Source organism: Notothenia rossii (assembly GCF_949606895.1).
Source record: "Notothenia rossii genome assembly, chromosome: 10".
Lineage (NCBI taxonomy): Eukaryota > Metazoa > Chordata > Actinopteri > Perciformes > Nototheniidae > Notothenia > Notothenia rossii.
In genome coordinates, this window is record NC_136908.1 from 8,111,031 (window position 1) to 8,135,046 (window position 24,016).

General features: G+C 41.9%; 1 protein-coding gene across 1 annotated transcript in view; it reads left to right on the plus strand.

The window, feature by feature from the left end:
- The first annotated feature begins 724 nt into the window (after positions 1-724).
- The window catches only part of col9a2 (procollagen, type IX, alpha 2), a 24,507-nt gene continuing 1,215 nt past the window's right edge, over positions 725-24,016 (plus strand). Inside the window, 27 exon segments of the mRNA XM_079654639.1 lie at positions 725-913; positions 8,862-9,207; positions 10,297-10,371; positions 11,432-11,467; positions 11,570-11,632; positions 14,258-14,311; positions 14,542-14,577; positions 16,020-16,043; positions 16,139-16,192; positions 16,299-16,352; positions 17,528-17,578; positions 17,669-17,725; positions 17,826-17,879; positions 19,254-19,307; positions 19,398-19,451; positions 19,912-19,965; positions 20,058-20,111; positions 20,226-20,279; positions 20,372-20,425; positions 20,510-20,563; positions 21,502-21,546; positions 22,851-22,904; positions 22,987-23,040; positions 23,128-23,181; positions 23,265-23,336; positions 23,703-23,738; positions 23,855-23,899. Coding sequence (XP_079510765.1) covers positions 9,136-9,207; positions 10,297-10,371; positions 11,432-11,467; positions 11,570-11,632; positions 14,258-14,311; positions 14,542-14,577; positions 16,020-16,043; positions 16,139-16,192; positions 16,299-16,352; positions 17,528-17,578; positions 17,669-17,725; positions 17,826-17,879; positions 19,254-19,307; positions 19,398-19,451; positions 19,912-19,965; positions 20,058-20,111; positions 20,226-20,279; positions 20,372-20,425; positions 20,510-20,563; positions 21,502-21,546; positions 22,851-22,904; positions 22,987-23,040; positions 23,128-23,181; positions 23,265-23,336; positions 23,703-23,738; positions 23,855-23,899 — 1,368 coding nt within the window. The 5' untranslated portion in view covers positions 725-913; positions 8,862-9,135.

The window sequence follows — 24,016 nt, forward strand, 5'->3', positions numbered from 1 at the left end:
CGGCACCTCTTCATCACAGTTAAATCCCATTCATCATCATACACTCGGTAAGTCATTAATTACATCATTTAGATAGCTTTGAAGGGTATTGCTGACAATAAAGATAACACGCATCAACTGTTATCTTAACTTAACCTGTTAAATCCTGAGCCTGTTTTTCAGGTTTCAGGCTCGAAAATGACATTCCCAGAACAAATGACAATATCTTCCCTTCTAAAAGGGTTACATTAATAATCTTTTTTCTCAAAGTAATGATAAACCTGTCAGTTGGATGTAGAAAAGTCAGATTCAATAAATATGTTTTTTATTTTAAAGAAAATTCAGATTGAACATGGTAAAAAACTTTAAATTATAGTGTCCGTCCAAAAAATATTTTGTACTTATAGTGAAAACTAACCTTGGATGATGGGTTAGTAGACTAAAAGCTTTAGGAATCCAAAGTACAACATATAATAAGTACCCTGTATCAAGATTGATGCAAAACAAGTGATATTTGACCTTTTTAGAGAGATTTAGCACAAAAAAACTCTTCTGGGGCCTTTTGGGTTTCATATCTCTGGCTCCCACTGCTGGATTTTGACATGTGACATCTCTTTCTAACCGTCAGAGCCAATGGAATCGAGGGGAACTCCCACATAATCCTTATTTGGTCATGTGTGTGTGTTAGGCTGCTGCATTGCCAAGACCGGAAGCAGCAGCTTCCGGTTACCATTAGCAGCTAACTTTTGCTCTGCGATTTTTACATAAAAATGGAATTATGGATTATAAATAATTCAAATTATTGCCCAGAAACTTTATCAACCTATGGATTAACCGATTCAGCCGCGTTTTTTCTCGTTTTAATGCCATTGAATACGTCTTTTGATCAGATTAACAGCTACGGTGAGACGATCTCCCTAGAAGCTACGCAAAGGTACGTGTTGTGATGTCTGTTTTTGCTTCCCCTGTCGCAAATTCGGATCACTCAGTGATTATACTATATACCTAAATAATCTGTGGAACCTCATCTTTAATCTGATATCTTGTATGTGCAGCTCCGATAAGTAATAAGGGTACTTTTATCTTGAGTTCTGTGCCAATGTCCGTTAGCATGTTTCGCTAAGGGGTCATTTAGATGCTTCTTATGAGACTTGTGTTTTGTTTTGGTAAGAATGGTTTATATCGTCAATTAGCTGAGATTATTTCCGTTAATCCGGTATAAGACATTAATAGGTTCTTAAATATTAAGATCCCCTGAGACAAAGTGTCCTGAAACCCCCCCCCAGCAAAACCCCCTTGGGGCTTTAAAAGAAAGACACACCAGCTTTCAGGATTAACATTTTGCATGGACATATACATAATTAAAACGGAGACCGCTGAAAAACATCCAAGGGGGGCAAGGAAGTGGATTATTCAAGACCCTCGTTTGTCGGTATTGTCTAATTTTGAGCTAAGGATTTTGGCCAGCACTCCATGTGAATTTATTTTGAATTACATCGGTGTAATTACACTTTGTGTAGCTGGACGGTTGTCAGACTCAGCACAGCATTTTTCATTTTTCTCGTGGAGAGTACTGCAGGTCCAAAAAACGCCCCCAGTTTATTCTTGTTCTTGGCTGGGTGTGGAAAGCGTTGCAGCAGACAATCAGCGGGGTGTTAGTGCTCCGTTATGCTTCAACAGGGCAGAGGGGAGTGAAGGTTAGCATACTGAGTTTGGCTTCCCTACAAGAGAGTGACAGTACATATTTGTAAGGAATGAAAAATGGCTGAGCATAGTTTTGCCATAGTAGATGTATAGGAATACAAACATATTTGTCAAGACTGTTGAAGGAAAGGATACGCCATTAACCGTCAAAAGTGAGATTAGATGATCAACACCACCATATACACACACTTAAAGGTCACATGTCATGCTTTTCCGGTTATTACCCGTCCCCTTATGAAGGTTTTTCTGCATGTAAATGTTGTGCAGAGTCAAAACCCTCAAAGTACACCCTGTAGCGAGTAAAACTCTAAAACAGAAAATTATGAAGGTTTTTCTGCATGTAAATGTTGTGCAGAGTCAAAACCCTCAAAGTACACCCTGTAGCGAGTAAAACTCTAAAACAGAAAATACCTCCCCAAAACGCCTCGTTGGTGAAACGTCATCATGACGTCATCATCCATTTGATTCTTCAGGGTACGCGTTTACGAAAGCACGTACCCGGAACTAAATGGGCCAATCCGTGGAGCCGTTACGTTAAGTCCGCGGAGCCGTTACGTTAAGCCCCCGCTGATTGGTCCAAATTGACCAATCCACACACACACTCAGTGCAGGCAGCCCTGCTGATTTCTGCTCCGTGCTGCAGGCTGAGAACAGACAGTTGGGATCGCGCGAAATTCTCTCTGCAGACCCATTCTCACAGCGTTTATCAACCTATAAACCTTTTTCTTACTCAATATCAAGCCACACTTATTGTTTTTATTTCGGCTGTGACTTTGTGTGTGTTCAGGTTGAGTTTGGCTGTGTTTGGCTGTGTATCGCTAAACAAGGAAATCACGGAGGGGAGGAGCTGCAGCGAGCCGTTTAGTGGAGAAAGTGAATACTGCTGAATACACATACTTTACAGAGATGCTGTATGCGAAACCAATGTGAGTTTGGAAAATTGCACAGTATTTTTCCTATTTTAGTATAGCTCAACAATGGAATTATGATCAGTGGAAATGGCCATGACATGGGGCCTTTAATACAAGATAGAGATGGTTAGTTTAGGTTGTTCAAATGACTGGAGGCAGAACGGAGCAGCCACTTTAGCATATTTGTGTAAAAGAAAACCTTTCAAATAATGTAAATCTGGCCAACAAAGCATATTGTAATGGTCCATTATCCCAAAATTGTCAAACTACTCCTTTAAGTGCCATGTTGAGTGCAGCGGCTCAATGTGTGACACATGCGTGGCTGCCTCATCCCTAAAAAGCCTGAAAACATCCCGGCTACATAATCTGCCTCTTTCCACTTCACATCTGCAACCGATATGTTGTGATAACTCGGATTTAGTGTCTGTTATTTATGACGTTTCATGTTTGGAAATCTCAGTAAAAGCTCAAATAGGATTTAAAGGATGGAGTGCTTCAGGCCAGACCACCTCCACAGGCCAAAATATTTCACCAGTTATGTTTGTCTTTCATCGCCTGAAAGGTTCAATCAAATTCAGAGGAGGCTGGGAAAACTTGTGGAGCATACAACTATAATAGTGGATATCTACTGTAGCTACCATAATAGTGTCAGAGGATGACTGTTAGCCAATGCAAACACATGAAAGCTATAGTAATAATCTGCAGCCTTTTCCACCTCATCCCTTATCTTTGATGGAGTTGAAGTGCATCCCTGGGCTTTGGACTGACGTGAAATGAGTGTGTTGCCATGCTTTGTTGCTAAGAAACAACTCACTGAGCTCAGTGTGGGGTCAGCGGCTGCTAAACGGTGTGTTTTTTAAATCCTCCCCCCAGCCGTCATCGCATTGTCAGCCTGAGACTCTGGGCCAGTTCTCAGCGTGGCTCGGTCTCACCACTGCATCAGGTTCAAGTCCACTAGCAGGCTTTGGGAGATGCCCAAAATGACACAATGAATACACTTTCAAACATTTGAGCTTTCAAAGTGGTTTTGCACAATCGATGAAGATGTTTTCTGTCTTTAAGGGTTGAAGTGACTCAAACAAAGTGGAAAAAAAGTCTGAAAGCATGTGTGAACATTTATATCTGTCACACACACCCTTAAATAAACTGTACTTTGTGATGGACAAGCAAATTGCACCACGAAATGTCTTCATCTGCAATCATTTCACGTGTCAAAGAAGCTGTGTTCGGTGCGATTTTCCCATCGAAAGAATAACCGCAAAACACGCTAATGAATGTGTGCCTAATATCCTCAGCCTGTATATCCTCAGTGTGTCAGTGTGTGCCTCTGCTCCCTCCTCTCTCACTGTAAACTTCTCCTTCTCAATGGAGGGCCTGACACACTGCGGGCCCTGAGGTCAGCCTGAAAAACTCTGCCTGGCTGTTAATGGCCTCCTCTGTTATCACTTTGCCGCTACCCCTCACACCTGCACTCAAGAATAATATTTACCCTGTCTGTCATCAGCACATGGGGGGCTTGTGTGTGTGTGTGTGTGTGTGTGTGTGTGTGTGTGTGTGTGTGTGTGTGTGTGTGTGTGTGTGTGTGTGTGTGTGTGTGTGTGTGTGTGTGTGTGTGTGTGTGTGTGTGTGTGTGTGTGTGTGTGTGTGTGTGTGTGTGTGTGTGTGTGTGTGTGTGTGTGTGTGTGTGTGTGTGTGTGTGTGTGTGTGTGTGTGTGTGTGCGTGCGTGCGTGCGTGCGTGCGTGCGTGCGTGCGTGCGTGCGTGCGTGCGTGCGTGCGTGCGTGCGTGCGTGCGTGCGTGCGTGCGTGCGTGCGTGCGTGCGTGCGTGCGTGCGTGCGTGCGTGTGTTCCTGTCTTTGCGTCAGACTTTAATGATGACTTCCATTCTGCCCTTTCTCTCGGGCGTCAGAGAGGGAATGGCCACAGGCTGTCGATGTGAAATTGATTTTTCTCATGAAAAAGTAAGAGCAGAAAGCCGAATACCAGCAGAACCAAAACCTCCCTGGTCACTCATAATAATTCAATTAGACTCTACTTAAATGCATGAGCACGTGTGTGTGCTTGTGTGATTGCTTTGCTCTGTGTTGTGCATTTGTGTGGAGGCTCGATAATAACTAGGTGGGCAGAATTATTGCTCATTGGTTGAATTTGGTTGGCATGATGCCTCACGTAAGCTGTGATAATTATGCTATCCGCTCTTGAAACAAGATGTGATTGCTTTCATTCAAGAAAGTTACATTTGAGCCATATTCCCCTGAGAGTTTAAACATGAGCAGGGAGAAAGACTGAGAGAAATGGGAGAGGCCAATGTTTTCTTTGTCTTTTTTCTAAGTTTGAGGAGGCTGGGGAATCGTTTGTAATGAGAAAGACAACAACTGGATCACGGTTCTTTTCAGTTTTTACCCGTGAGAAGATCAGTACATTTGATTTTCTAATTTCCTGATATTCAAATATAGAAAGGAATGCAATAGGACCGATTTTAAAATGCAGGCCTATGTAGATGTATATCACACATATGCCTGAAAGACTATTTAATAGCTGATGTTCAATGAAGGTGACTTCTGAAGGTGTCCGGCAGTGGCTCAGTCAGTAGGGGCTTGGACTGTGAGCCGTAGGGTCCCCGAACAGATCTAAATATGGAGTGTGGACTGTTACTTGGAGAGGTCCCAGTTCACCTCCTGGGCCCTGCCGTGGTGCCCTTGAGCAAGGCACCGAACAACCCCCTTCCCCCTCCCCACTCCCATTGCTCCCCGGGCGCTGTACAATAGCTGCCCACTGCTCCTAGTGCTAGTCTCCTGGTACTAGGATGGGTTAAAAGCAGAGGCCAAATGTCACTGTGTGTGCTGTGTGCTCTGCATGTGTGACCATTAAAGAGGGGTTTCATCCCTCCCATTCTATTCTATTCTATTAAGCCCCCATACCAAAAAAGCTTTGGTTGTTGATTGGTTGTTTCTGCATTGCAGGGTAGCACTGTAATGGCACTGGAGCAGCACTTTATACCTATACTTTATAAAGTATAGTCATGACATCACAACTTTCCCGTTCCCGGTGGCTTGTTTTAAGACTGAGTTTCTGGCTTTGGACAGAGTATGGACTGACTTTATGATACTTCACTGTATTTATATAGCATGATCAAAATAGATTAAAAAAGACATCTCAACCTCACATTTACAAAAGCCCTTGTTCAACATTTTGCAGAGTCTCTAATACTTTTCTCTTTAATTTGAAGCTAGAGCCAGGAAAAGCCCAGTAAGATTAGCTTAGCATAGAAACTGAACACAGGGGGAGACGGTAAGCTTGGCTTCTTACCAACAAGTCTAAAGCTCACTAACTAACACTTTACAGACAGAGAAAGGCTAGCTGTTTCCCCAGGGTGACCGTCTTTATGCTAAGCTAAGCAGCTGCTGTCTAGCCTCTTATTTAGCCTACAGGCATTAGAGCGGTATTAAGGGCTCATTTCAAACTGCCTGAAGTCAAATGACCAACATCCAAAACAATGGGAAATATGTGTTTAACAGTTTTATGTGTTTTCTGATATTTTAATTGTTGCTGTCAGTCATCAAACAAATACAAACTGTGCATTCAAACCCTTTATAAATGTATATATTTTTAACCTAAGCATATTAACATACAAAGTACACGCTAAATATTATAGAAAAAATAATACATGAGATTTTTTTACATTAACTATTTCAAGACCCATTTTTGTTTCATTGACCAATACATGCATCAAATGGTTAATGGGTCCAAACCAAGCTCTTCCTTGATGTTGCAATCTTTAACTGCCTTTAGGACGTGACTCATAAAGATTTCAAGAAATGACTGACTTTATTTTGCAGAACTTTGCTGACATCGTCTCTTTTGAGATACATTTGTAGGAGTAAGGACCAACTGTTTACGGTTGTCCAGCACAAAAGCTGCATGTATTTTGTAATACTGTTACCCACAGCCCTAGTCATCAGTCTGATTTCATGAATGCGCTGAAGGAACAGTTGATGGAAAAAACTGAAAGCTAACTATATAATCAATCAATGACACACACAACAGCACAATGAGATATAGTCTAATGTTCCTGTCTGAAAAAGAGATGGACACATTTAAAAAGTCACTGGTTGTGATTAAATATAATTTACATACGCTTGGGAGCATTATCCAGTGTGCGGATTCACTGTTTTCCAACTTGTACATGTTTGTTTTGATGTGCGTGCTTTTGGTAAATACTTTTCTATGTCTGTCATTTTGTAGAAATGCCTTTGCATTTCTTTACCTTCAAAAAAAGCAAAAGGTTTAACTCCTTGTGCGCACAAAAATTGTTGGGTTAGAAAATAAATTTAGTAAAATTGTAGTAAAATAAGTGCAAAACTAGATATGTACGTATAATCAATGTTTTTATTTTACCATCTGCCCATATGTCAGGATTTAGACTCAAGACAGACTTGAAACTAACCCTGTGTGCACTCCTGTGTGCCTTACTTCAATGAGGTCTCACAGTAGCTGTTTTAGTTGTTAACATTTGTAATGATAGGTTTACACATAATCAGGGGTGCACATAACTGGTACGCAGGTACGCATGCGCGGCAACAATCTGAAATGCGTACCGTCACTTGTGTCACAAAGCGCATTTGCGCCTACGTACTTGTGAAGCTTTCCAGAAGGCGGTTAGATCAACGGACGACAGAGTCAGTCTCCGTAAGCACAGACAGGGCTGCTGTTAACGTCGGTCTGTACAACGGAATTGTGCCAAAACTATGCCAACCGGCTGCGGAGGGAGACTCCCCCCCCTTCACTGAGAACTGCGCTAAAACAGCTGATCACAACGTTCACGCTCTGTGGTCATGAAGTACTCCACTAGCATTGGAAATGTGTCAGTTTTTTTTTCTTGGATACATTAAAAAATAAAACTTTATTTTACTCGCTTCTTTAGTGCTACGCACCCAGCCTTTAATGTACCTACATAACTGAATGCAAATGCCTGCAATTCATATTATTCTACTTACTAACAACCCCTTATTAAAAATAATGTGAGATTGGAAAAAGAAGTGTTCACCGGGCGATGGTTAATATTTCATCTTTTTGGGTAAAGTATGAAAAAGGCAAAATATTACTGAGTTAGTGTGATTAATGCAGTGCAAGTGCAAATGTGCAAAACACATGGCTACAGTCCAGGAGCGTCCACTGAGCTGCTTTCCTAATTTATTTAATGTGGTCTGATGAGATTCCCCGTTTTGTGCAATACATCTCAATTTGCTAATAAATGCAACTCCTCTCAGCATCCTCAGTACTGTCTTTATCATCTGTGAGGAGAACAAATGTGCTGCATAATCTCCAGTTAGAGCAGGGGAGGCCTCCATAGCAACAGAGCTGCTCTGCAGGTCTGTTAATGTGTGTCTGCTGCCATCTAGTGGACACAAGCCATGCTGTATGAGGTGTAATGTATGGTTTGTACAATAGGTGTCGCTATACTGTCTTTTTCACATTGCCATCAGTTTTGTTTATTCAGCCTCAAAGGGCCACTTTGGATCGCTGTGGGAACTACTCGCACTTATTGAAATGACCACTAGATGTCAGCAAATTACTTTTCAAAACATGCAGGTGAATTGTGATTATGGTATATTATAAATTGTTTTATATATGTTAATAACATTTCCAATTTTCATTAATATACTTGCCCCTTTATGTCTACAGGTGACCGTCATAGTTTCAGTTTTTTAAGTTAACGCTCCCTATTTCCCATCATCCCTAATATAATCTGTTTGATGTATTTGTTTCCGCTTCCTCTCATCGTGTTAGCACAACAGTCCCATGGAATTGTTTTGGGAAATATTGACAACACCTGGCAAATAATTTACTCAGAGAAATTAAAACGTCAGGACACATTTGAATGGGGGGTTAACAGCAATGACAAAAAGGTGTTCAGAAGCCTATGGTTTTGGTGTTTTAGACAGGTTGCACTCATTGGTCCACTCCTACAGCTTTGGGAGGAGCTTAGCGCCTCAGCCTAATTGGACATTGGTCAAAAATATGCCAATTATTCATAAGCAACCAATCAGAGAAGCTGCCAAGCCGAGCACATACCCAGGGAGTTTCCTCCTGTCCCAAAACTGATGTGAAAACTTTAGTGTGTGTGTGTGTGTGTGTGTGTGTGTGTGTGTGTGTGTGTGTGTGTGTGTGTGTGTGTGTGTGTGTGTGTGTGTGTGTGTGTGTGTGTGTGTGTGTGTGTGTGTGTGTGTGTGTGTGTGTGTGTGTGTGTGTGTTTCTTCTGCTTCCAGAGGCCAGCTGTGGGGCAGGATTACACCTCTCTCTCTCTCTGTCCACCTCCTTCCATCCCTCTCCACCCTCACTTCTCACTCCCCTTGCTCCTGAGTGGATTTTGTTCAGGGCTGTGCACATAGCCCCCCCCCAAGCCCCCCACCACCCCCCCCCACTCCTGCCTCTCGGACAGCTTTGCTCCACCACTTTTCTGCACTGTGCCGGCCTGGAGAGGAGTAAGAGAGCAGAAACAGGAGAGAAAAGAGAGGATTTGGTGAACCGAGGAGAGGCACCATGGCTGCTCTCTCTGCCTTGCTGAAGACCTGGGTCATTCTGCAGACCCTGTGCCTGGCTCTGGCCCAAGTGGTGAGTGGACAAGGGGCATAGAGGCCTTTATTCTAGGATACAGTGTGGTTCAGGGCCTCTGGAAAGTCTTGATGTGATGTTAAAGGTTGTCTTGGTGCTGGTGGAAGTGATCTAAACGCTGCAGGTTGATGTAACAAAGGTCTATCTGTGGTGATCATCTTGCTTTGTAGCATGCATGTAAAAGAAAGAGCTTGAAATGAGTTTTTCTGCTGTGGAGAAAAAATGAAACCGGACTATCTCCTGTGGATTATCATCCTTATCGTGTCTGGACTCTTATCTCTTTTGAAGATTAGACTGAGGAGATACTGTTGAAGGCAAGGATACGCCATTACCTGGGCTCCTTTTTTCGGCCTTGGTGTTTTTTTCCTTTGAAATTTGGAGAGAAACGTTGAAGACTATTTTTGTTTTTCACGGCCCTGGCAAAGATGGACACAAGTGGGCATTGACACACGCTAACTCTGTTAACTGAGCGTGAAAGCCCCTATGCAAACAGACCCCTATGTGAAATCAGCTGGACGTCTTCTAAGGATTATTCTGATCTTTTTCTCACATTTCTTTCTTGAAGAATCGGATTTGAAAAAGCTTTATCACCTGACAGAATTGGATGATATTCATCAGGCTGTGGAGACATAGGGAGGGGGTGGGGGGTAAACAGTGCCAGTCTCATGATCCCTCCTTCCACATTCCTGCTCATTCCTTTGATTTGACCCTTCTCACTAACCGATTGTATTCAATAATATTCAATGTTTCTCTTTATTTTGGTTCTGTTTTTGATTTTTATAAATGTGATACACACTACAGTTGTATTGAATCTGCCAATTGTATGCTGGTCTGTCATTCATCACAGGAGTTAGTTAACTAATATGATTTTACACTTTATTTTTTACATTCAATAAAACATTAGTACACTTATTTAAATGTGATTAAGCCTTCTGGTATTAGCTCCTACAGTGTCACCTTAAAATGCATGTTGATACAGGATTATCCAGTTTATATTATTGGCTCAATAGTTACACAGTAGTATAAGATGTCCATGAATGTTCTTTGTCACTAACATAGTGTTAACATGTCTTTCTGCCTGTGTTTCAGAGGGGTCCACCTGGACCTCAGGGCCAGGGCGGCCCACCAGGCCCCTCCGGCACCCCCGGGTCGGACGGCATGGATGTGAGTATCCACACAGGTTTGCCCAGCAGATCTGTCACAAAGAGCATCATTGTGCCTGAGAAATACTTCCATGTGCTGCCCTGCGGTCTTACCAGCAGAGGGCGCTGCTAAGAAAAACACAGCGGCACAAAAGAGCTCTGTTCAGCAGAGAGAGGGGGTCTTTGAGAAGGGACCCTTGCCTCAATCATGGGTTTGTGTCACAGTAATGTGATACATTTGAGATATTCCAGGGTTAACTACACACAGGTTGTATAAATATACTGGAAATGGAAGCTGCTGAGCGAGCAGAGCAAGGAAAACCCTGAAGTTAGTCCTGTCCCAGAAGTGATTAGTACTTAGTAGATTAACTAAAACCACTCTGTTATTTTAATCTGCATTCCTATTCATGTAGTCTTTTGTTACATGAATAGGTATTCTGACTGATGAGTGCTGAGCTACTGTTAGTCCTCAGCATGTGGTGCCACCAGCTGGGTCAAGTTATTACATTAACACCTCCCACAATGATGCCTTGTCCAAAGTGGAAGGTGTAGCCTTCTCATCAGTACACTTTAACATGTTGGGTCTCTGCCACAGGATAGGTGGGATGATGCTTTGAGAGGAATCTCAGCAAGAACAGTCTGATAAGACCTCATCAAGTTGATTTACAACATAATTACTTATATTTTTATCATGTGTCTCTGCCTGGAAGAACCTCTATGCAAGTTCAAGATAACAACACAACAAGTCGTAAAAGAAAATAGGATCAGAATCGGGTTTATTGCTAAGTAGGTCTTCAACACATTAATCAATATCACAAAAACAGGAGAAGCACTTAGATTAACTATAGTACAAGGTATGATTAATACTTTTGAGAACCTGCACAGTGAACTGGAGGGCAATTAGCTTCAGTCTACTGTCAGATGTACCAGTGATGAATGACTCTGTGGTGATAGTTAGACACAGATATGAGAAAAGTAATGAGTGTTATAAATGAGTTTAAAAGGTCATACGTCCCATTCCTCTACTCTTTTGAATTAACCCCAAATACCAAAACATCAACATCTTCTCTCTGTGTCTGCAGGGATTAAAAGGACCTCCTGGGTCCCCTGGTCCACTTGTAAGTCTCTACTGCACTGTTTATTCAGAGTTATATCATCATTTATTTTTTGAATTGTATTTATACAGACTTCCTGGTTGACAATAATGTGTTTAATTGTAGGGACTGAAGGGAGAGCCAGGAGAGCCAGGCCTCGATGGAGCGCCAGGAGAGAACGGCATTGATGTAAGTAAACCCACTATGTTTTTTAAGAGAGAGAAAACATTATTTTGTTGATTGATTTATTCTTTTATGAAATAGTTGAATCAAACTGTATACTATTGTACTGTTTTTTTAAAGCAGGTATAATTTAGAACCTGAATGTTGCACCTGAAAATGGGATATGTAAATCTTCTGTGAACTTACTTTGGCAACAATGTGTTTTTGTTTATGCCAATAAAGCTGATTGAAATGAACAGAGAGAGTGCAACACTGACAGAAACGGCTTTTAAAATGTTAATGTAATTAAAAGAAAAATCAATCTCCCAGTTTCCCAAATTCTGTTAACCCTTAGATGCCCGAGTGACTGGACCCTACACTCTTCCATAAGTGGGTCAAAAAGGACCCGTATTAGAATAATATGTGTTTTTATGGCATTTTTGTCATTTTGATTAAGAAAAATCGCTTGTATAATATTTTGTATTATATTTTGGTTCACACTAGAAATATTTTATATTTAATTTTTCACTATTTTTATTTTTTTTATTTTTTTTTACATTTAAAAAAAAAAACGAAATTCCATAGAAAATGCATGCGGGTCATTTTTGACCCACTTACTGTATGGAAGAGTGTAGGGTCCAGTCACTCGTGCATCTACTGTAAGGGTTAAGAGAATTTGGGAAACTGGGAGACTGATTTTTCTTTTAATTACATTAACATTGTAAAAGTTGGAATGGAAGCTTGGGGTAGTAATACAAAAACTACAATTTCTTAAAATGTATAAAATGTAAATTAAAAATGTGAATGGCATGATATCCAAAACATGTTTTTTGAGGAATAACTTGAATATGAAATGATACTTCAAGAAAACCACCTCACCGGGTCAAAAAACACCCACTTATGCATCAAAGGGTTAATAGGAGGAAACAAAATGTGAGTAAACAAATGTGATACCAATCCCATAGGAATAGCAAGATCAGCATAAAGAAACGGAATGTAACAGAAGTCTTTCAATGAAAGCCAAATAACTTTCAATGGATGATTTTCGCCACAAGTTATTGGTAAAATAATCTGTAAGAGAACAAAGTGATGCATTTTTCTTTTAGAAACAACATTCAAAGGATGTTTATTAGGAAATAATTGTATATAGGCAGAATGTATCCCAATGTTCACTGACAATGATATCAAACTTTTAGGGGGACCCTGTCGTATACTTTTGCACACTAGTACCCCTACAGCAATGTTGTGATGAAAGGTTCCCCGTGTTATTTGTATACATCTTTGCTGGTGTATCCATGGCAATGCACATGTCATGTGTTTGGAGTGACAAAATAGACATAAGTATATGGAGAGTTGTTACTGTGGAGATTGTATTAGTGTCAAAATAGTCCTTATCAACAGTGTGGTTTGCTCGTTTGTTTACGTGTCAGCCTACTACTGATTTCAACCATAGCATATCTACTGTAGGACTTCAAAGCAATAGAATAGCACTTGTCAAAACAATCAGAATTGAGTGTCCACTTTCAAGGAAGATATCTCCTGGATTCTAGACATTGTCTGGCTTTGCAGACGCCTAATGGGGGAAGAAGATGTATTATACATATTTCACTTTAAGCGTGCACTCAATGGGTTTAATGAGAAAAGTAGACTGTAAATGAAACGATGAAACTGATTATAAAGTCAAGATTTGATACAAAATACATACTCATCTGAAATGTACTGTATGTTAGTTAGCGACAGGTTGTTTTAACTTTAACATGATTTTTAGAGCAATTCTCCTTTTCCAAATCAAGATGTAACTACATAAAGCAACTCCACATTTGCAGATAATTATCGTATTAAAGCATTCATAAGTTCCCTGTGAAATGGACCCTCATTTTCTCTCAACTATTTGTTTTTGTCAACGTGGGGATTTAGTCATTACAGCTTGTTTTCAAATCTTTTTCCAGAAACGAGCTTTGCCGAGGTAAATGGAGAGCCTTGTAAACAAATGATAAGCACGTCTACATGATGAGATTAATATACCAGACTTCTGTCAAAGCCATTATCTCATGATGATTCCTATTAAGTCTGTGATAATCACAGGTAGAGAGGAGCCGCAGATATACACAGCCAAATTTGTCTTACAGTATTTTATAGCTTCAGGGCACTGATCGATTTAACTTAATACTTGATTTGTAGTGCAGCTACAGTCTGGGTTGGAGGTGAATTGAGTGCCAAGGCCTCTTGGTCACATGCTTACAGAAGCACACACAAACACACATACACAGACACACACACACACACACACACACACACACACACACACACACACACACACACACACACACACACACACACACACACACACACACACACACACACACACACACACACACACTCATGCATTCCTCAGAGATTTAGTCAGTAATCCGCCCTGGAATCCAAATCTCAGGTTTGTTTCCTAATTAATCGCAAAAACAGTGTCAGCTTCGATTAAATCTGTGATAAGTCCTTTTTATAAGGTGAGTTCAGGTTCCCATATACCCCATGGGAAACACAGTGGTAAATAATAATGTAATCTTAAACCTCTTCAATGTCTTCTAATGGCCACGTTTCCCTCTGCATGTCGAGCCTATCGGTTTGCTAACATGTCTCTCTGTCTGTCTCCAGGGTCTGATTGGAGCAAAGGGGGATCGCGGTCCTTTTGGAAACCCTGGCCCGAAGGCAAGTGTCCAAACCTCCACCTGAACACGTGATTAAAAAGAATCCATGTGAAAAACCTGTTTAACAACAAAAAAAGAATAACCATTGGGGTCATGCTTCCATAAACGTGTAATGTGAAAGCTGAACCTAACAATTAACCCCTGTTAACCAGAGAGTAAGTAGCTACAGTAATGATGTGAGACCAGGTAGGTCACTAGTATAATAATATTGTTATTGTCTGTTGCCTGCAGGGTCAATCTGGACCCACTGGGGAACCTGGTCTTCCTGTAAGTAAATTATTGATGTATTTGCTGTCATTAAGTGACGAGTGAATATCTTATATTTTTCAATGTCATTCTGAATGTGTGGGAATACGTACCCAGACTTTGTACTCAAGCGGGACCTTTGGTGTTTTTTGTCCTGGACACTATTTCCCCATGCTTTTGAGCCTACATGGCTAATGGAGGTAACAGTTTTAAAACTAGTCCAGTATTCAGCGAGATAGCTGTAGACGGCTGCTGCTAGACAAGCTTCAAAGTATCGCTCTTTGCAATTTCACACAGTCAATGTACTTCAATAAAAGTGCTCCACTTAGCCACTGATGTGAAACCAGGTAGGTCTGACAACACTTTGGAAGGTCAAGTACAGATGAAATATAATCAAATGTTTTGGCTTTAGCTTCATTCGGTCTGTTAGTCATGCATGTTGATACAACTGTCAATTTTAGCTAAATGTTAATTTGGGTATTGACAATCTTTTAGCCAGAACTGCTGCCAACTAAATCACCATTAAGAGCTCCTACTAGATATAGCTTATTTATAAGGGGTCACAAGCCAAAAATGCTGGAAACCACAGGCTTATTGCATCATATTTAATATATATAAATGAAACGTAATAAGACTACGTAGTACAGTACCCGAGTAAAAGGTACAACATGACAAATGATATAACATTTCATCTTCATCAAATCGTCATCATACTTATGAACCTGAGTGATGCAGGGCTAAATTATGCATCGCTTAAGTCACGTCAGATTCCAAACAAACATGTTTTAAACCAGCTGGTCTGACAGTGGCAACCTCCTGAGTCTCTGCCTTCATGCATGGATGCCTGACCAGCTGTGCCCCCTTTTGGGCTTCGTCTACCCAGATGTGGCAGATGCCTTCCACAGCTGACATAAGCCACACTTCTACAGAGTCCTTAATAGAGAGGAATGCTTACATTATGCATTAGATATCACTGCAAAAAGAAACAATGAATATACCAGCACTTTATCTGTAGCACAGCCTAAGACCACTAGATGGTGCTCAGTGTCCATCCAAAACTATAAACCATGAAGTCCAGGTTTATCCAATGTTACGCTTGAATGAAACACTATAAGGTAAATCCCTTGTTTAGCATTAAAAGCTGGGGGGGGGGGGGGGGGCTGTGCGTGAACATCCAGCTGCCTGCTCAGACAGGAGACCCAACCTGTGGGCCGCTCTTTCTCCAAGAAGGCTTACTCACTTAATTACTTTGTTTATAATTAATTCCAAGCAAAACACACAGCGAACATAAAGTGGTCGCGCTGTGCGTCTCTGTTCTTCTCGAGCTCTGTTTACACAGCAAAACATGACTGAATGACTGCGTCCGATCATAATTGGCTTTCACCAATGTTAATTGATACTTTGATGGATTGGTTCCACTTGTTATGCAGTGGTTTAACCCCTCGTCCCTTCTGTCCACGCAGGGACCCGGCCTCCCAGGACTGGCTGTAAGTAGCTTGTTTGGTTTCTATCACTTAATTGCTTTGATGTGTTGACATACTTTTGCGGATGCTGGAATGTGTATGCCTTGATGTCTCTGTAGGGCGCTCCGGGGCCAATTGGTCTTCCAGGTGAAATTGGAATAAATGGGCCAAAGGTAGGAAAACAGTTTTATTTCACTGCTTACAAACCCCCTCAAAGAAGTGAAGTTATCTTGACTCTGACATTCTGATCAACAACTTCTTTCCATCGGTTTCATTTAGGGTGGTATGGGATCATCCGGAGCTTCTGGACTTCCTGGACCTCCTGGCAAGCCAGTAAGTTGTAAAGGAAATATCTTATCCATCCTTTATCTCTCTGATTCATAGTGGAATAAACATGATCCTGATGGATGACACAAACCTGACATAAATAGGTTGGATTGCTATATAACAGCATCTTCTAAAAATACATCATAGAACAAAACGTATTAACTTTAAACTACTGTATAATACTCTGCAGGTCCCACCAATACAGTACTCTAAACACACGTATTAGTCATTTCCCTCTAGTGGACAAACTATGCAACTGTTTCAAAATACTTCAAACATATACTATATGGGCAAATACGTTATTTTTGTGATATTTTAGGCCTTGTAACTAAATCACCAGCACTCACTGTGGTATGATCTTGCTTGAAGTGAATATATCTGCACTTTCCTTGTTGTTCGGAGTTTGAGTTTGACAGCTAAGTGTTATGTAATGTAATGTAACACTAATATCTACAATAAGCTATTACTGGCAGATGGTTAAACAGTGAGCTAAACTGTGTTGAATGGATAAACCTAAACCTTTTTTCAGTGATGTTGATGACATCAAGCTACTGGAAGCCCATTATGCGAAATGCACCATATGGTTACATCAACGTAATTGCAGTTACATTGTCTATAGATATTCCAAATAGGATCACTGTGAAAACATCACATCGGCTAAAGCTATGTTGACGTGTGCTCTGTTCTACAAACCCAGCAGCAATTGAAATGCTTTCATAATATACTCGAGGATAGCTAAGCAGCTAGCGCCGCACAGTGCTGCTTCATCGGGTCCCCGCAGACAGCAGGGGGTGAATTACCTCAAACTGTTCTGAGCGCTACACTTTCAAGTCTATTTTCCACCGGTGTGCGTTCTCCCCTGTGTGCATCTCTGTGTGCTTCCAAGCAGTGGGTGTGACTTCACAGAGAGTGATGTTCCCAGCCCATGGGAGTGTATTTGTTTAGCTTTAGTGCTATCCTAGGGTAAATAAACCCCCATTAGATCAGTGAGCTGTCTCATCTGACTGTAGCAGGAATACATCAGCCCCCTGAACAGATACTTTACTTCCTAAGTCAATCTATAAACAGATAGAAGGCAAGATGGAGGGAGAAATAGATAAAGAGAGTGCTGGCTCAGCTCCTGGGAGCAGGGGGCCACTGTGACCAGGTGACTATCTTCATCCATCTGTCTGTCCGTCTAGGGCTCTCCAGGGAAGTTCATCGGTGCAGAGGAGGGAAGTGCCGACTTCCAGGTAAGACCTAACGACAACACTTACTCTCAAACCTAGTCTGACACAATCTCGCTTTTCATAATCCATACGTTCCCCTTCTCCCGACAACAGTGCCCTCTTAACTGTCCGGCTGGAGTTAAAGGCCCCCAGGGACTGCAGGGAATCAAGGTGAGGATCTTCAAGTCAGCATTTATTCAGCAAAAAAATAATGACGTTACATTAAAAAAAAAAATGACGACACCCTACATACGTTTTTGTTGCCCTCCAGGGACACAAAGGACGTGCTGGAGTTCTCGGAGAGCCTGGCAGCATTGGGAAATCGGTGAGCTCTGCAGAATGGATACACACAGTCAAACACCCGTACATGTACATGTGGCGAAACCCCCTACCATTCGGGTCCAGCCAAGGTGAGGATTAGCTCTAATGAAGCCCCCCAGAGGCACATGACTGGCACTAATCTGGCTGCGATTAGTCAGACCCGGGCCTGCAGTCAGCATGCAGCGAGCCAGATGAAAGGGGTGCTGAGGAGCCAGAGAGGAAGATGAGAAAGTCAAGGTTCACGAGCCCCCTCCCCTCGCTGTATTAAGCAGAGTTAATGAGCACAGTAGGCTGTAAGGGAACTGCTAGACAGGCCCCAGGTATTAGCCTCTGATGCTAAAAAACACTCCACTCTACTCCACCCTGACACAGGGGTGCAAGGTGGTGTGTCTCCATCTTTTCAAATCAGCATGGGCAGTTGACATCCCCACTAGCTGTTCCATTCCAATCACAGATACCTTTTTTCTTCTTGTTATATTTCTGATGACGATGTGAGTCAGACCAGAAAACTACTTTATTTTGAATCTGCTGAAAAATAAAAGGAAAGTAGCTAAAACGGGCTAATGGTCCAAACCTTTGTTTTTGATGGATTTGACTAGCTTTATACCGGACAAACAGGTCGCTGCTCTGGGAAGTAAGTTAGGTATTTATTTTACAAGACCAACTAGATTAACCAGAAATATAAATGTTGCATTTGTTCTTAAGAAAAAACGGTTTGCCTGTCACTGACAAACACAACTATGAGTATCCAATTGGTTTAATAAGAACAAAAACAGGTTGTATTCTGTGGATGTTTCAAAACAGGTATCAGGTGCATTGACTTCCAGTCGCTAGGAAGTAGTTAGTCATATAATCAATGGAAACCACTACATGTTTAAGTGAACGTGTGTTTAAGGTGGACATATATTTGGCCAGACCCAATTTAGCTATTACCTTCTGCTTCATTTATTCATGCTAATCTAAGCTAATCACCATCTGTCTCCTGCTGCTTAAAAAACAGGCCTGAGAGATTGAGTCATCTAACCAAAAAGGAGTATTTCACAAAATCTCAAACTGTTCTTATAATAACACAAGCATTTAGAACTGTTTTAGCTTTGCCTTTTACCTGTTTGTTAATTAAGTAGCCTATGGTGGTTGTTTCCCCTTTTACAATTAGATGACCTTTTTTAACAAACTTGAACATCAACATATTCAACCATCAATGATCAGTTCAGACATCAAGAGCAACCAGCTGCCATCACCGACTGGTTTCAGCTGGATCTCCTTTCTGGCTTTGAATTTCTTTGGTCAAACTTAGTGGACATTGTCACTCAAATAAAGAGAGCAGCACAGAAAGAGACTAACTAATCAGCCTGTTCTCCTTCCTTCCCTCCACCAGGGTCCCAGGGGAGAAATTGGCATCTCTGGGGAGCAGGGCATCCCAGGACCTCCGGTATAATATGAGCTTGTTTTTGTCACTTGGCAAAATAACACACTTATTGTATTATCTCGATCTGACAGAACGTCCTTGTTTAATTCGAAGGGTCCGATGGGCCTGAGAGGTTATCCAGGAATGATGGGTCCTAAAGGGGAAGCAGTAAGTAACACCATTCTCTTTTTGTTCTCACATCTAACTTTATTTGTCCTCTTTCTCTTTGGTCACGAGGCTGTTCTCATTCTAAGAAGAGCACCAAGGAGGCACACACAGACCTGCCCCTGCTATACAAACATCATCCATTACCAGCAATGGGGACATATGGAAATGATGCTAACACAAATCTCTCCCCTCCTCTAATGAGTTGGGGTTGTCTGGGTCCACAGTGCCTCCATCTGTAGTTAATGATCCGATGTAGCCATCCGTCTTACTGTTAACATTAGCCGCGTTAGCCAAGTTAGCACCCCGGCTTAGTGCCAAAGCAAGAGTGGCTGTGTAGCTCCCATTAGTGAAGTGAGTTAAGCGCTAATTACCCCTTCATCACAATGAATAGTAGGCTACTGTGACTTAGCATCCTCCCTGATCTGAAGTGACTGATGGCCATTTCTTTGTCTTCCCATAGGGGCCCCGCGGCTACAAGGGCATCAACGGACCTGTAGGGATTCCCGGGCCTCCTGTAAGTAAGAACACACACGAACATTACAATGACATTAAAGAAAAGTACCCAGAATCAACCTCAGCTAATCAAACTTCTTCTCTGTTCTGCAGGGTGAGGAAGGACCCAAGGGACCACCCGGAGGGGCAGGCGACAAGGGAGACAAAGTAGGTGACTCTCCTAGCGTTACCCCTTGAAATGTACTGTTGAAAAAAACAATGAAATATTTCTCCTGATGTGAATTGTTCATTCGCTCACCCTGCTTTGGTTATCTTCTGCAGGGCAGCCGAGGTATCACGGGCCCACAGGGCGCGGTTGGCAAGAAGGGAGAGAATGTGAGTGAACGCAGTTTCATTCGTACACTACACAGTCGTGTTCAGAGAGTCTGCCAAATGAGGTCCGCTGACTCCTCTGCCTGGTTTTTCAGGGTCTGCCGGGCATTGACGGAAAGGATGGCACACCTGGTGTTCCTGGAATCAAGGTAAGTGCTGCCAGCCGCGATAGCGATGAGAAAAATCCAGTCGCAGCAAAAAGAAGGCAATTTAATCTTCTCCTTTTTCTGCAGGGCGGTCCTGGCCTGGCTGGGAGGCCTGGTGTTCCCGGTCCTCAGGGGCATGCGGTGAGTGATCCCGCAGTGTTTCTTTGGGGTGGGAGGGTCCCAAATTCCACTGAAGGCATCTATCTGTAAAGGGCTTTTTATCACTCAGAACACGTAGAGGGTCAATCTGTCCTCCTCCATCGACCAACGCAGCGTGAAGCAGCCTGTAATTTCTGCTATGTTTTGTTTTCTGGGCACTCATCCAGGTAACAGTGACCCTGTGAACCACGCTGTTTTAGAATTTAAACCACCTTGAAATAGCATTCTACCGCCCAACACGACGAGTGATTTATCGCGTGTGTGTGTGTGTGTGTGTGTGTGTGTGTGTGTGTGTGTGTGTGTGTGTGTGTGTGTGTGTGTGTGTGTGTGTGTGTGTGTGTGTGTGTGTGTGTGTGTGTGTGTGTGTGTGTGTGTGTGTGTGTGTGTGTGTGTGTGTGTGTGTGTGTGTGTGTGTGTGTGTGTGTGTGTGTGTGTGTGTGTGTGTGTGTGTGTGTTCGTCATTCTGACTAAAGGGTAATGGAGCATGAGATGCACACTTGGCTGTGTGGTCAATGCAGTGACACTGAGGCTGCTGCAAACCCAAACACTATAAGTTACCCTGCGTTATGCCCTACTGCAATATATACCCTCTCTCTAACACACACACACACACACACACACACACACACACACACACACACACACACACACACACACACACACACACACACACACACACACACACCAAATCTGAGTAAGGTAAGGTGTATGCCAATAGCTGACACTGCACGTATTTCCAATGTTTCTACTCTATTAGATGTCAGCATTATCACCAGCCACTACCATCACCCCCATACTAATATCCACTGATATTACCAGTTGCATTTTCAATATAATTTCCTGCATTTCAAACATAAAAAACAGCAAATAAAATGTATGTTTTCCTTTTTGAAGAGTTTTTTGGTGTCCTCTGTGTGCAGGGATTACCCGGCGGCCCAGGGACAAAAGGAGGACCTGGAGGGAAGGTTAGTGATAATATATTGTATATATCAGTGATGCAAATTAGTCGCTTTTCGGCGCCTCCCGCTTTTTTAATGCTGCTTTGGGTGACTTGTGTAATTCGTGGAGAACCGAAGAGTTTTCGTTTTGGGGGGGGGGGTGGGGGTCCTTCCGTTAGTCCGACTGACGGACGGACGGACAACTTCTCACTTCAAAAAAAGAAGAAGAAATCTAGATCGCAAAATAATTAAACAAGCGAGTGCCTGTTTTTCCTGGCCAAGGACAGGTTCCTTGAACACAACACGAGCGTAACCTGTCTTCACGTGTTTATGTCTCGTCTGAAAGGAGTGTAGACTAGACTTGAGTGCTTACGGAGAGCACCGGAACGCCGCTCCAGTTCTTCAAATATTGCAGTACCCATAAGGAGCCGTACACATGCCGCAGTGTTTGCGTGGCTGTGTCTTTAGTTGTAAGCACAGTGGCGATCTGTTGTTATTAGCATCTGGTTAGCTAGCTATGCTAACGAATTTAAAGAGCTTTTCTACAACCAGGTGGAAGACAGCTCTCTCCTGAGAGGATCAAATAACCTCAGTTCAGTGAGGTTAAGGCACACCTTGATATGATCATTATAATTAATTAGACATTAGAGACTAAATGAAAAACAGGTATAAAATACTATATGACAGTAACAAAAAAGTTGTTAAAAATAAAAAGAATAGAGTTTAAAAGGAGAGTGATTTGTAAAATATCCAAAAAGAAAAATCTGCTTACAGTTCTGTTTCAAATGGGTGTTGAAAGATGTACCCATAGATCTACTCATTTTGTTCTCAAAGTGCACCAGATTGATGCTTTTAACTTCAATATTTAAAAAAAAAAAATCATGCATGCGCGAGTCATGGCAAGATATCTGGATTAAGAGGTTGCGTTTTCTTTGCACAGCATGAAAGAAAGGCTAAATGGATTGTCTGTGATTTTAGTTTTTTTAAACAGAGGTTGAGTTCAATAATTTGTACGGACCTCGGAGGATGTTGTAAAAATTGAAAGGAAAAAGGTTCCCCACCCCTGCTGTAAATAATAATAAAAACCCTTGATTTATAACTTAACATCTCTGTCTCCTATTGATCTGAGTATATTATAAAGAATAGCCAGTTAATTGAATTATTATAGCACAGGCCTTTGTCAGATGGTATATTACGCTGTTTCTTTCTGCTTCGAATAGTTCTCTCTTTTTTCACCATACCTGTGTTTGCATCACTGATATATATTGACCTTCTCTACTTCTCCTGGTTTTCATTTGTTTTAAATCTCATGATCTCTCTTTGCTTGTTAGGGCGAGACTGGGCCTCGGGGTCACGTTGGCCTGCAAGGCACCTCAGGACCTCTGGTAACCAACAAATATGGATGTTTAGGATACATTTGTGTTCTTATATTGTGCATTAGGTTGATCTTTATCTGTGTTCTCCTAGGGTGAGCCTGGTGTTCCTGGCGAGGCTGGTATGGAAGGCGTTCCCGGACCCAAGGTATATACATCCAGAATTATCACTTAAAAGCTCTAAAAAAAAAACTGCAACTTTGAAAAACAAACTCACCGTTCTTATTTTTCACAGGGCGACAGAGGCCAGCGGGGAGCAGTGGGTCCACAGGGAGTAGTCGGCAAGCCTGTAAGACACCTCTTTGCATTTATTTAAATGTTCACTCACCTGTGGCTTCACCTTCCTTTATACATTTCAATGTCTCTTTACAGGGAGGACAAGGAGAGAGAGGACCAATGGGTGTTCCCGGTGCTCAGGGTCTCGGTGGAACCAAGGGGGACAAGGTCTGTGCGTGTGTGTGCATAATGAAGCAGATATATTGCTTTATAAAACAGGGCAGTCATACATTCAGACATTCAAACACACTTGAAATACCCAGACGTGTCCATTGGGGGCAGTGTTCACCCGTGAATAAAAGTCACACCAATCCACAGTAAATCACCGAATGAGGCGAGCGATAGAAATAAGCAATATAAATGATAATCAGAGCATCCTCATCTTCCGTGTTTTAGAGATGAGACTACATCTTTCTTATTTTGTGATCTGCGGTGTCATGGCTTGAATCAATATTTAGTTATTTCTTTTTTTGAGGAATATTAATATCCAGATTTAACCACATTTACGTGTACTAAAACCATCTTTCTTTCCAGGGTTTCCAAGGAAAAGGCGGGTCGAAGGGAGACGATGTGAGTAGCACTTTTTAAAAACCGGATTGTATTCCAGCTCCAGTGCTGACAAATGTTTCTGTGAGTCAATCCTTCTCCATCCGTCCTCTTCATCTTCTCCTCTCTGTCGCTTTTAGGGTGACCCCGGTGTTGAGGGATTGGCTGGCGAGAATGGCGATAAGGTAAAAGTTGTTTCAAAACTTTTTGAACCACAAAGGAAGTCTACGACACTCCAACCATCTTAAGATAAGAAGAAGGTCTTAACATATTGTTACAAAATGCATCAGAGCAGACTACAG